Source organism: Canis aureus, chromosome 6 (genome assembly GCF_053574225.1).
Source record: "Canis aureus isolate CA01 chromosome 6, VMU_Caureus_v.1.0, whole genome shotgun sequence".
Classification (NCBI taxonomy): Eukaryota; Metazoa; Chordata; class Mammalia; order Carnivora; family Canidae; genus Canis; species Canis aureus.
In genome coordinates this window covers 11,252,194-11,265,096 of record NC_135616.1, presented here as the reverse complement: position 1 = coordinate 11,265,096, position 12,903 = coordinate 11,252,194, and the positions used below count along the sequence as shown (strand labels likewise).

At 38.0% G+C, this 12,903-nt stretch overlaps 1 protein-coding gene across 4 annotated transcripts in view; it reads right to left on the bottom strand.

Moving 5' to 3' along the window:
* MYOM1 (myomesin 1) overlaps nt 1–12,903 on the bottom strand; it is a 136,687-nt gene that overhangs the window by 11,703 nt on the left and 112,081 nt on the right. For all 4 annotated transcript variants that reach the window (XM_077900166.1, XM_077900167.1, XM_077900165.1 and 1 more), the window contains 8 exons: nt 11,314–11,450; nt 9,009–9,153; nt 8,255–8,314; nt 7,892–7,959; nt 3,599–3,712; nt 2,802–2,889; nt 1,621–1,659; nt 1,428–1,533 (listed from right to left, as the gene is read on the bottom strand). In XM_077900166.1, the coding sequence (XP_077756292.1) occupies nt 1,428–1,533; nt 1,621–1,659; nt 2,802–2,889; nt 3,599–3,712; nt 7,892–7,959; nt 8,255–8,314; nt 9,009–9,153; nt 11,314–11,450 (757 nt within the window). The remainder of the gene's footprint in view (nt 1–1,427; nt 1,534–1,620; nt 1,660–2,801; nt 2,890–3,598; nt 3,713–7,891; nt 7,960–8,254; nt 8,315–9,008; nt 9,154–11,313; nt 11,451–12,903) is intronic.

Genomic DNA, 12,903 nt, shown 5'->3' with positions numbered 1-12,903 from the left:
GGAATTTCCTAGAATTTGATCTATTTTAACTTATAATTACTTTCCTAACTGTATTCTGAAAGAAATAGAACAAAGGACTGAAACCCTAAGCATTCAAATTGGGATTTCTCTTGTTCTCTCCCTCCTCCCTCTGTTTTGCTTTTTTTTTTTTTTTTTTTTTTTTTTAAAGAACTCAGGAAATAAATAAGAATAAAAACACTGTTCTATATCACACTAAAGTCGTTTTAAAGAAAACACAAATGACCATTTTGTGGGACCCAGTTCTGGTTAAATGTTCAATCTAGACTTTTAAAGCAACTTGAAAACAGAGTAGTGCCATGATAAGGGGAGCTCTGGAGCCAGGCTGCCTGGGCTCAGACCTCCATCTCTCACTTAGCTGTGTGACCTTGGGCAAGTCACTTCTCTGAGCCAGAGCTTCCTCATCACTAAAGTGAGAATTACCTGCCTTCTAGAGTTGCAAATGTTAACTGAATTCATACATGTGAAGGGCTTGGAGCAATGGCCAGCATATTGTAGACACCTACTGTTAAGAAGACACAAATAACCACTGTTGTGAGCCTCTTCCCAGGGCTGCCACAGTGACATACTGCTCAGTGGGGCTCCTAAGGACTTAGGGAATGAGTGTCCTGTGTCTCCAAAGAGAGACTGAAGTGGCTGTACCCCATCAGATTTCTATGCCAGGCTGCTCTTCTGTTTCAGCTCAGGAAATTTCAAGGAAGGGCAGAGGTTAAGGACACTGCCAAAGGTATAACAGAGGAACTGGTTTGACTTAGAAACCTACTTCAGCTCCTAGAATCCCAGAGGTGAATTTGAGTTCACCTATAACTCCACAAAAGAGCCTGGGAACAGCACAGATCTGCAGGCTCAGTCTAGTTCAAATATATATTCCCAAAGTAATCTTGAATCCTCAATGCCCTCCAAAGGTGGATAAGAGACATGCTAATGCCCAATTACGCCATCTGCTATTAATGATAACAATAACAAACTCAGACACTCCACTAGATTAGGTTTCTTTGGCAAATGGCTATTAATTCATATTAGTCGTATATAAAGAAAGGGAGGACAAGACTATGGTTCTGGTGCCTGGCAAAGCAGAGAGCCCAAGATCAACCTTCTGGAGGTGGAAGTTCCATTATAGAGAGGTATGTGGATTATGATAGTTCACAGATCACAAAGATGACATAAGCCATCACTGGCCTCAGCACATACATGTTGAAGGAAAGTGCTAACCTCAAGCTAAGGGAATGGTGGAGGTGCATCTGTCCTACACTTGTCAACATCGGACCTGGGAAGTAAGAAGGCTCCTTACCTGAGAGGAAGAACAGGGGATTGTTTTTGCTCCCTCCCTGCCCACATCCGCCACCCCCAAAACATGCACACAGGGAAGAAAGAATTTCTACATGGCAGTTAAGTTCCCATTTACTTACTTGTGGGACCAGTTAACTTTTAGATCATCCACGTAGTAAGTAACAAAAGAGTACAGTCGGATGCCCTCGGCTGTGCTCTGGATTTTCAGGTCTGTAGCAGACAAAGCTGAAAGAGGAAACCAGCATAGTTCATACAGCTGTAAGACTATAGTGAATAGTGAAGCATTGTCATGGGGAGACCATTTTAACTTACCTATTGTTTTACATACTTCGGTCATCAGTTCTTTAAAGGCTGTTGATAGAGATTCATAGACAGAGCTTTAGCATAAAACTGTTCAACTTAAGGTCAGGTCTCAAATTGTTAGTAGCACATGCTCTCAACATTATCTCGCCTGGGGAAGGGTATTGGCCACAGGTGAATTTGCTGGACAACTAATTAATAAGTGCTCTTTGAGGGAATACCTCAATTTGTATCAACTTTTAAAAGATCCCTGCTCTTATTTTTATTTTTCCCTCTTTAATTTATTGTAACTATCACCATATTTACATTCTAGAGAAAGCCATAGTGAGATTTCCAGGAAAGTTCTTGGCTTTAGGATCCTCTTCTTAAGTCCCAAGAAATCCTAGTTTACATAAGCAGAAGTATTCTTATCTGTGCCATCAGCTCATAATGAATCAACCGTCCAGGTTCCCTGATAATTCTCAGCCTGATAATGCTTTTTGCCAGTAAGCACATTTAGTCTTGCCTCCACCAGGAACAGGAAGGTAGAATCAAAGTTAGACTGTTTGCTAATAATATTGTTAAAGATTTTGTTCAAGAACACAGTTCGAAGTTTGTTGGTCACACGTAGGTCTTTGTTATCATGATATATTTGTGCTTAGAAGCCTCTGAAAAATGGAAATTGCTTTCTTGCTCTGCTAATAACTGAGAGGTTTCATGTTTCATATATAAATCTTTTTTGCCACCTGTTAAGAGCAGACTATTTGGTGACATGCTTTTCATGGTAGTTTAAAAAAATAATAATTCTTTTTTTTTTTTTAGTAATCTTTACACCCAATATGGAGTTCAAAATCACAACCTTGAGATCAAGAGTCCCATGCTCCTCCCACTGAGCCAGCCAGATACTCCTCACAGTAGTTTTTGATTCTGGAACATTTTTTATAGGGTTGAAACAAAAATGATGATTTATAATGAAAGCAGAACCCTTGAGGACTATGGACTATAAATTCTCTGAAGATCAAAAGTACACTTTGGATTTCCAGGAAGACTAAAAGTGAAGTATTTTTGAACAAAACAGTAGTTTGCTCTGCTGGAATTTCAATTAAAACAAAATCTGCGGACAAAAACCCTGCACGACATTAGTTGTCCCTAAGCCTCACTTAACAGTCTGGTAAAGAACACACAGAATGCATCCCAGCAGCTGGTAGACTGACCTTCATCCACAAGCTTCAGTCTGCTCTTATCTTTTCCTCTGTCGTCTTTCAGAATAACTTCATAAATCCCAGCATCTTTCTTGGAAAACTAAGGGAGAATGGAAATACCACATTGCAGCTTATAGCAGCCTCAGAGTATGTATGGTGTTGGCATTTTTAAGGTCCTATGGTTTACAGAGCCACTGTCAGATCACACATTAAACAAACATCTGGCCAAGTGAGTGATGAGAAGTTCACAGATGAACCTGTCCATCATCATTTCACCTGCTGGCAGTCCTGATTTTTAACCCTCTAAGGTTGTGATTGATTCGAGACTTAAAGTCCTTATCCTTTACTCTGCCTTCATATTAAAATCTAATGATCACATATATTTGAAGGCTATGTTCTTTTAAATAAAAAGTAGATAAAAACCTGTACTTAATTGAATACTATGTCTGATTGCCTTTGTGCTTTTAGGGAACAAGTTATCATGAGGCTGAAGAGCAAACTGAGAAGAATCTACTTAATTGCCCTGCCACTCACTCATCTATGAAGAGAGGTAGTAGAGAGGCCAAAGTTGTGTTGTCTACCCAATACTGGTTGGATAGATGACAAATCAATGCATATCACAAGGTGAGAGAAGCTTTTGTGTTCCCATGGCTTGTTTTTTGGGTTATGTCAGGGCAGGGATCTTTGGAGCAGCTAGAAGCAAGGTATTAAAAATGCCTGGGGACAAGGAATACAGAATCCAATCTCTGTTTTAGAAGAATGTAGGGAATAGAACTAATATATTACATTTCATATTTATAGCTACTTACCTCTGTTATAAGCAGGGTACATATACCATCCTTGAAGTCATGCTTTTCATCTACTGATATCTCTCTCTCATCTTTGTACCACACAATATGGGTCTCCTTCTTAATATTTGCCACCTAGAAGAAAAACTATAATTATACTTCTTGAAGTAAGGGAATGCAACTCTTACAAAACTAAATAGTTCTTAATGTAGCATTGGATAGAAGAAAAATCACTAAACTTAGAAGGCATAGATTTCTAAAAGGATCAATTAAAGCTATTTTAATCAATAGAGAGTTTAAAATAAAATAGATACAAATGAATAAACCTAAATCAATAGCATCTCTATTTCCAGCAGTAAAAATTGATTTTAAAATTGTCTGGTGGTCCCTGATGAACATGGATGCAAAAATTCTCACCAAGATACTACCCAATAGGATCAAACAGTACATTAAGAGGATTATTCACCAAGACCAAGTGGGATTTATTTCCGGGTTGCAAGGGTGGTTTAACACTCGTAAAACAATCAACATGATAGATCACACCAATAACAGAAAAAACAAGAACCATATAATCCTCTCAATAGATGCGGAGAAAGCATTTGACAAAATACAGCATCCATTCCTGATTAAAACTCTTCAAAGTGTAGGGATAGAGGGAACATTCCTCAATATCTTAAAAGCCATTTATGAAAATTGCACAGAGAATATCATTCTAAATGAGGAAAAACTGAGAGCCTTTCCTCTAAGATCAGGAACACAACAGGGATGTCCACTTTCACCACTATTATTCAACATAGTACTAGAAGTCATAGCCTCAGCAATCAGACAACAAAATGAAATAAAAGGCATTCAAATTGGCAAAGAAGAAGTCAAATTCTCCCTCTTTATGGATGACACGATACTGTATATAGAAAACCAAAAGACTCCACTAGAACTCATACAGCAATTCAGCAATGTGGCAGGATACAAAATCAATGCACAGAAATCGGTGGCATTTCTATAACTAATGAGACTAAAGAAAGAGAAATTAAGGAATGAATCCCATTTACAATTGCACCCAAAAGCATAAGATACCTAGGAATAAACCTAACCAAAGAGGTAAAGGATCTATACCCTAAAAACTACAGAACGCTTCTGAAAGAAATTGAGGAAGACACAAAGAGATGGAAAAATATTCCATGCTCATGGATTGGAAGAATAAATATTGTAAAATGTCTATGCTACTCAGGGCAATTTATGCATTCAATGCAATCCCTATCAAAATACCATGGACTTTCTTCAGAGAGTTAGAACAAATAATCTTAAGATTTGGATGGAATCCGAAAAGACCCTGAATAGCCAGAGGAATATTGAAAAATAAAACCAATGCCAGGGGCATCACAATGGTGGATTTCAAGCTGTATTACAAAGCTGTGATAATTAAGACAGTATTGCACTAGCACAAAAACAGATACATAGATCAATGGAACAGATTAGAGAACCCAGAAATGGGCCCTCAACTCTATGGTCAACTAATATTTGACTAAGCAGGAAAGACTATATACTGGAAAAGGGACAGTCTCTTCAATAAATGGTGCTGAGAAAATTGGACAGCTATGTGCAAAAGAATGAAAGTAGACTATTCTCTTATACCATACACAAAGATAAACTCAAAATGGTTGAAAAGTCTAAATGTGAGAAAAGAATACATCAAAATCCTAGAGGAGAACATAGGCAAGAACCTTTTTGAACTTGGCCACAGTAACTTCTTGCAAGATACCACTATGAAGGCAAGGGAAATAAAAACAAAAATGAACTATTGGGACTTAATCAGGATAAAAATCTTCTGCACAGCAAAAGAAACAGTCAACAAAACTAAAAGACAACCTACAGAATGGGAGAAGATATTTGCAAATGACATGTCAGATAAAGGGCTAACTTATATCCAAGATCTATAAAGAACTTATCAAACTCAACACCCAAGAAACAAAAAATCCAATGAAATGGGCAGAAGACATGAACAGAAATTTCTCCAAAAAGGACATCATGGCCAACAAGCATATGAGAAAATGTTCCGCATCACTTGCCATCAGGGAAATACAAATCAAAATCACAGGGGATCCCTGGGTGGCGCAGCAGTTTGGCGCCTGCCTTTGGCCCAGGGTGCGATCCTGGAGACCCGGGATCGAATCCCAGGTCGGGATCCCAGTGCATGGAGCCTGCTTCTCCCTCTGCCTGTGTCTCTGCCTCTCTCTCTCTCTGTGACTATCATAAATAATTTTTTAAAAAATTAAAAAAAAATCACAATGAGATACCACCTCACACCAGTGAGAATGATGAAAATTAATAAGACAGGAAACAACAGTGTTGGAGAGGATATAAATTGCTAAATGTACCTAAATTGCTATAATAATGAAACAAAGAGCTATGGGAAAACAGAGGAAGGTTCATTCTACCTGGGCAGAGAAGTGAAAGGCCTTACAGAAAAGATGACTAAGCTGGGCCTAGAGAAACCTAGAGAAAGGATTTTGTTGGAGAAGTTGAAAGAAAGTGGTACTGGAACAGCATAAATACATAATGTATGAAAATTCAGAACCTAATTTTAGATTCAGAATCTGGCCAAGGGGCTGATTCTCCTGAGGAAAGCCATCAGAACAGAAAACTGGAGCTTACGTCCCGGAGGGCTGATGCACCAGGTAGTACAGAAAGAAGGAGGATAGCTATGTGGGCCTCTGGGAAAGGGTGGTTTATGGGATGGGAGGTGTGGAAGAGAAAGTGATTCAGGGACAAGATGGCAGTGGACAGCCAGATGAAAGAGGGGGTTTGGGCTCCTGCCTGAGAAATTGTTGTTCAGGAAGCTTTGCCATTTCCTGAGAGACTAAAGCCTAGAATCTCTGACACATTTCTGGTAGATTGTTATTTCTTTAAATTTTATCAGACCTAGAAGAGACTGGGGCACTTAGGTTCTTGCTTTTATAATGTCGAATGCCCAATCCATGCTTCTACTTTGGAGTCACTGTCGGCTGTCATGACCTTCACACGCCAACTTCATCCATCAATTCCCGATCCAAAACATTTTGGTGACTCACTCAGCTGAACGCACCATGAACTAACGTTTGACAAAATGATTTAGAATGTGATATGAACTTTTTTTCCCTGAATTTTTCCCCAAGGCCTTATGAGAGAATTGGTTGTGAGCTGCAAACTCTTTACCAAACCTCTCCCCTCTTGGCAGTACACTGGTTTCAGACGCCATGGCTGAGCTAGAGGATAGTCAAAGATACTGCTGCCATCAGTCACACAAGTTAGATAGGAAATTGCTGCATTTCCATGGAAAGACAGTGGATCTAGAATGATTGTGGAATAGATCCACTGGTTAGAATGTTGATTTGGTCTGAAACAAAGACAACCTGAGATTCTTCTGAGATTATTATTATTATTTTTTTAATGGGGAAGGAGGAGGAGAAGAATGGATAGGTAGTGCACAGAGGCTTTTTAGGGCAGTGAAAAAACTCTATGATACTACAATAGTGGATACAGGTCATTATATATTTGTCTAAACCTATAGGATAAATAATGCCAAAAGTGAACCATAATTACATTGTGGACTTTGGGTGATTATGATGTACCCAGTCAATGTAGGATCATCAATTGTAACAAATGTGCAACTCTGTGTGGGGGTATTGATGAAGGTGGAGGCTGTACATGTATAACGACAGGGACTAGATAGGAAATCTCTGTACCTTCTCTACAATTTTGCTGTGAACCTAAAACTCCTAAAAAACATAAAGTCTTCATTTTTTTTTAAAAAAGCAGAGCCTGTCCTCATCAACTAGGGTGTAATGAATAGGAGCAATCATCTTGTCTTATATTTTTATGTTGCTTTATTTTATCTTATTTTATGTTTCATTTTATTTTATGTTTCTTACCAACCAATGACTATAGTCATATTCAATAATAAGAATGTGTCACTTAGCATTGGTTCAAAAGGAGATGAAAAATTGATCTTTCTTTTTTTGCATTCTGCTTAATTTTATTTCCCTTATATCAAATGTTTCAAATTTATCTACTTCTTACCTTGCATTTCTTTTCTTTCTTTATTATTTTTTTAAGATTTACTTATTTATTTTAGAGAGAAATAGAGGAAGAGAGAGAGCATATACCCATGCAAGGGAAGAGGCAGAGGGAGAGAATCTCAAACAGATTCCCCACTGAATGTGGAGCCTGACACTGAGCTGGATGTGGGACTTGATCCCACAACCCATGAGATCATGACCTAAGCTGAAGCCAAGAGTTAGATGCTCAACCGACTGAGCAACTCTGGTGCCCCCTTACCTTGCATTTCAATAGTACATTACATTCACCAGTCACTTCCCAGCTCAAATACTCAGCAAAATGAGGACCTATAAAATTTTAATGACATTAGTAATCCCTCTATTAATCACAAATGCAAAATCAAAGCTCATTCTTAAATTCTAAGGTGATATTTATGTGAAGTAATATTTTAAAATTCAAGATTAGTTTTCAAATGTTTTAAATGGATACATATTTAATAATAAGTATTTTCAATTATTTTTTATTTACCAGGGCATTATTAACATAAGCAATGATATACTTTTAAATTTGTTATGGAAATAATATTGAAATATTTTTTTCAAGAAATTGAAGTTTTTCTCTTCACTCACTGCCCATTTTTACCTTGTTTCCTGATCCATTCTTGCCGCTGGAATTCAGCTTCTTTTTGGAGCTTTTTATAAACTAAAATAGAAATTGAATTGAGTGGAATAAATGTACATGCCAGCCACTGTGCTAAGTGATTTATATTCATTATTATAACATATTCACACATCACAATAACCTATTTAAGTTTTTATGATGAGGAAATAGGCTGAGAAAGGTTAAATAAATTGTTCAAGGTCATGAAGCTAGGAAGTAGTAGGTAGTATTGGAAGTTGCAAATGTAGAGATTTGGCCTGCTTTTCCAAATGCCACATTTGTTAAATGCCACATTTTAAATCTTGGTGGTTCCTACAGTGGCTTATGGCAGCTGGCATATAATACAGTTACAAGATATGATTCATTTATCTATTGTGCACCACTTTTGCATATATTTCCTCTTAATTTAAGTAGTTTAAAGTTAGCACACAGTATAGGGTAATATCATTGTTTCTGAGATACAGATACAGTCTTAGCTGTATTGCAATCTCCTTCACTGGGAATTTTAGTAATAAGTACTTGTTTACACATGAGATAATTTAATTGCAGTCTTCCATATGGGCTAAAGATAAATCTGGTGAAATACTATGGAAGTGTTAACTGAAAACTGGATTCCAATGCTTGAAATACAAGGAACAATTCCTACTGCCTTCCATGTGACCACTTTCGTGCCATAGCATATTTGCATTGAAGGGAGCAGTGAAATCTTTCAGCTCACATCCCACAGGCTGCTTACCATCTCCAATGAGAACAAGAGTAGAATGGCCAGTTGCTTTTCCATCTTGAAGCTGGAAAGTATATGTTCCCTCATCCTCATCCTGTAGCTTTTCCATGAACATTTCAATTATACCAGTGTTCCGGTCAATATGCATCTTATATTTCTTCAATGTGGAAAGGAAAACAGAAGTCAGTGAGGTAGGTATCATGACAATGCCTGATGGAATAATGCAAACTCCAAAGAATCATAATTTTCACAAGTTAACATTTTTTTTAGATGAGTTTCCAAAATCTTATTTCTGGGGAAAGGAAAATATTATGTAGCATATAGGACCTCGACCAGAACTGATTACTATAAAGTTTGACATTTAATTTTTAAAATACAAATAAAGTTTTGTTATCCCAAGTCACAAATGTTGTCAAAATGTGTTTTTAGATTCCCATTTTACCTTCCAGATTACATTCATTTTAATTAGCAGAATAATGCAAAACAACAGGCAGCAAGAGGGACGTGTTTTTGTCTCATTCATTGCTATAACCCTCACATCTTGTGCATGCATGGTCTATAGCAGGCAATTAATAAATATCTGCTGAATTAATGTGTGAATAAGAATGCCTCCAAAGCATTTGAAATCCATTTGTTCCTAATCAACTGAAATTGCTCTACTGGACTATACTTATTTTATCACGTTGCTTAGGCAACTATTTTTCAGTGTAACATAAAGCTTAGCTCCTGGGCATATAAGCACAGGTTCTATCATGGATTTAAATTAATCAAGATTTCCTATAAAATGTCACAGAATGAAGGCTCAGATCTGGGATCAACTCTGTGTTCCAGCTCATGCCCCAGAGCTCCAGTCTCCAACTGAGATCACATTTTTGCTTCACTTTCCTTTATTTTAGCTTGTTTCCCTAATCCCCACTCCTGAGAGTACTCCCCCATAAATCAAATGAAAGAGAAATTCTATTTCAGACTATCCTTCTAGGGAACCTAGTCTAAAACATGAATTTTCACCCAACGAAATAGTGTAAGAACTGCCAATGACAATAAACAGCTCTTCAGGTTCAGAGAATGTATATGTATGTGTGCATGTGGGCAAAACATAAAAGTGTATTTGAACACATGAAGGGGAGTGCATCTGTGCATATGTGTGCACGAGTGGTCCCTAAATGGCTGTGGCAACAGTGATGCCAATGATGTTTTTCCTTCCCCTGCATTGGCCAGGAGATGAGCACCGCCATAAAAAATAATATTATGAAAACAGGGAGAAGATGGGCCATCATGGACTCTGTGTGACTTAGGTTCTATACACAGTTGCTAAGTGAGCTGAAAAGAAATATATTACATATTCTTTTGGTATTTATGTTATTCATTCTCCCTCTCACAAATGAATCCTGAAATGTTTTAAAAACATATCTCGATGAAAGGAGAAGAGACTGTTAATAATGGCCACAAATCACACATCTCTTCTGTCTTTTGAGTCTCTCCTTTATACCCGTGAGAGCACAGGTAAGAGCCAGAGCTCCTAAGTCCAGGTTCTTCTGTACCACCAGGTACTGGCCTGATGCTGGCTTTACTGATATCTAGGGAGGACAAATAAAGTGCAGATGTTCTAACTCTGTCTATGGAAACTATGTTTATGTTTAAAGCAAAGAAAAGAGTAGATATACACAATCACCTTTGTAAATAAGACATCAATAGAGACACACACACACACACACACACACACAAGTGTAGAAAAAGACCAGAAAGTATAAACCAACATATATATTAAAAAGTTGTAAGAATTTGTGATTTGTCCCTTCTGAGTCTTTACAATCTTTATTTTACAATAAAAATGTATTGCATCTTTCACCAGAGAAGCAGTGAAAGATATTTTTGCTGTGATTTTTTTCCTAAGCCATTGGAACAATGGAGGCCATTTCCTCCCCATGAAGAACCAAGTTCCTGCTGAGGTTTCTGATGTGAGTATGTGAGTTCAGGTAAGCATGCTGGCTCCTTGGCTTCTCAGGAGAGCAGCTCTATTTTCATGGGTAATCATACTTCTTGACTTGCCTGGGACAGTATTGGTTTGATTCTTCACCATTTTTCTTCCTGGAAAAATTATTACTAGAATCCTCTTTCATTCTCAAAAGTGTCTCAGTTTGAATAATATGATATAATCAATCTATATTTTCCTTTATTATTTTTTTACACGTGAAATGACTTAAACTCTCCCACCCCACACCCAGTCGTTTTCATAACTATTTACCTGCATTTTAATAGGGCTCCATCAGCACATTCTACAGTGATATGTTTAGAATATAAAAAGTGTAAAACGTACCGGCCCTTCAAAAATTTCCTTGTCATTAAATATGTAGGTGACTTTGGTGTTGGCAGACAGCTTCTCAGCCTGCATCCAAAACCGGACCTGGCCTTTCTCCAAAATTTCAACTGCCAACTCTGACTTAACTGGGACAGCTATACAAAATAAAAACAAAAATAGTAATTTTATAGGTAACCAATTGTATTAATACAGATTTTTCAATGAAAAAACACTCCATGGAAATGACAATATAGCACCTGCTTCTTGCAAAGCCTGGAGGCAGTAAGAACATTGTAGGGAAAGAAAGATATTCAGGGATGGAAGACGTGGGTTCTAATCCTGCTGTCACTTAGGACAAGTCATTCACTTTCATTGAGTCATAGATGTCTTAACTGTAAAAATGAGGAAGATAAACTTACCTCCAGGGTTCCTTCTGCTAACCTATGTGACTCCCTACTGTGACTATGCAATAACAAAGTGTGATGAAATGGTCTTGAGCTGGTTCCAGGAGAGCTAGAGCCTAGTCTAACATCAGCAATGGGCAAACTGTGTGATATTAGGCAGGTCACTTCACATATCTGGGCCCCAGTTGAACTGTTTATAAATGAATGGGGTTGGGCACCTGGGTGGCTCAATTAAGCATCTGCCTTTGACTCAGGTCATGATCTTGGGGTCTTGGGATGAAGCCCCATGTTGGGCTCCCTGCTCAGAAAAAAGCTGCTTCTCCCTTTCTTTCTGCCTCTCCCCACTGCTTGTGTACTTTTTCTCTCTCAAATAAATAAAATCTTTTATTTATTTTTATTTTTTTAAATTTATTTATGATAGTCACACACAGAGAGAGAGAGAGAGAAAGAGAGAGAGGCAGAGACACAGGCAGAGGGAGAAACAGGCTCCATGCACTGGGAGCCCGACGTGGGATTCGACCCTGGGTCTCCAGGATCACACCCTGGGCCAAAGGCAGGCGCTAAACCGCTGCACCACCCAGGGATCCCTAAATAAAATCTTTTAAAAAATGAATGAGATTGAACTGAATGTCCAAAATGGTCAAGACATTTTTCAGCTCCAACATTATATAATCTTAATTACTTCAAAATATAGGGAAAGGGGTTAAGTTTTATTTTTTTTCAACAATTTAACTCATTTTGGAGGTTCTTTCAAATGTCTTTAAAAATGAATTTTAAAACAGAATTAATGTTGATGACACTTTAAAAAAAATTAAAAAAGGGGGTGCCTGGGTGGCTCAGCGGTTGAGCATCTGCCTTTGGCTCAGGGCCTGATCCCGGGATCCAGGATCGAGTCCCACATTGGGCTCCCTGCGTGGAGCCTGCTTCTCCCTCTGCCTGTGTCTCTGCCTCTCTCTCTCTCTGTGCCTCTTATGAATAAATAAATAAAATCTTAAAAAAAAATGTTGATGACATATACAAGATGAACCAGTGTATCATTTAAACTCCAACCATCCCACTGGTTTATCAGTTTGTTTAAATTCTTAGACTAGGCAACATTTTTCAGAAGCTAATACATGAGTCACTATTAAGAAGGTATATTGGGGATCCCTGAGTGGCTCAGCGGTTTAGCGCCTGCCTTTGGCCCAGGGCATGATCCTGGAGT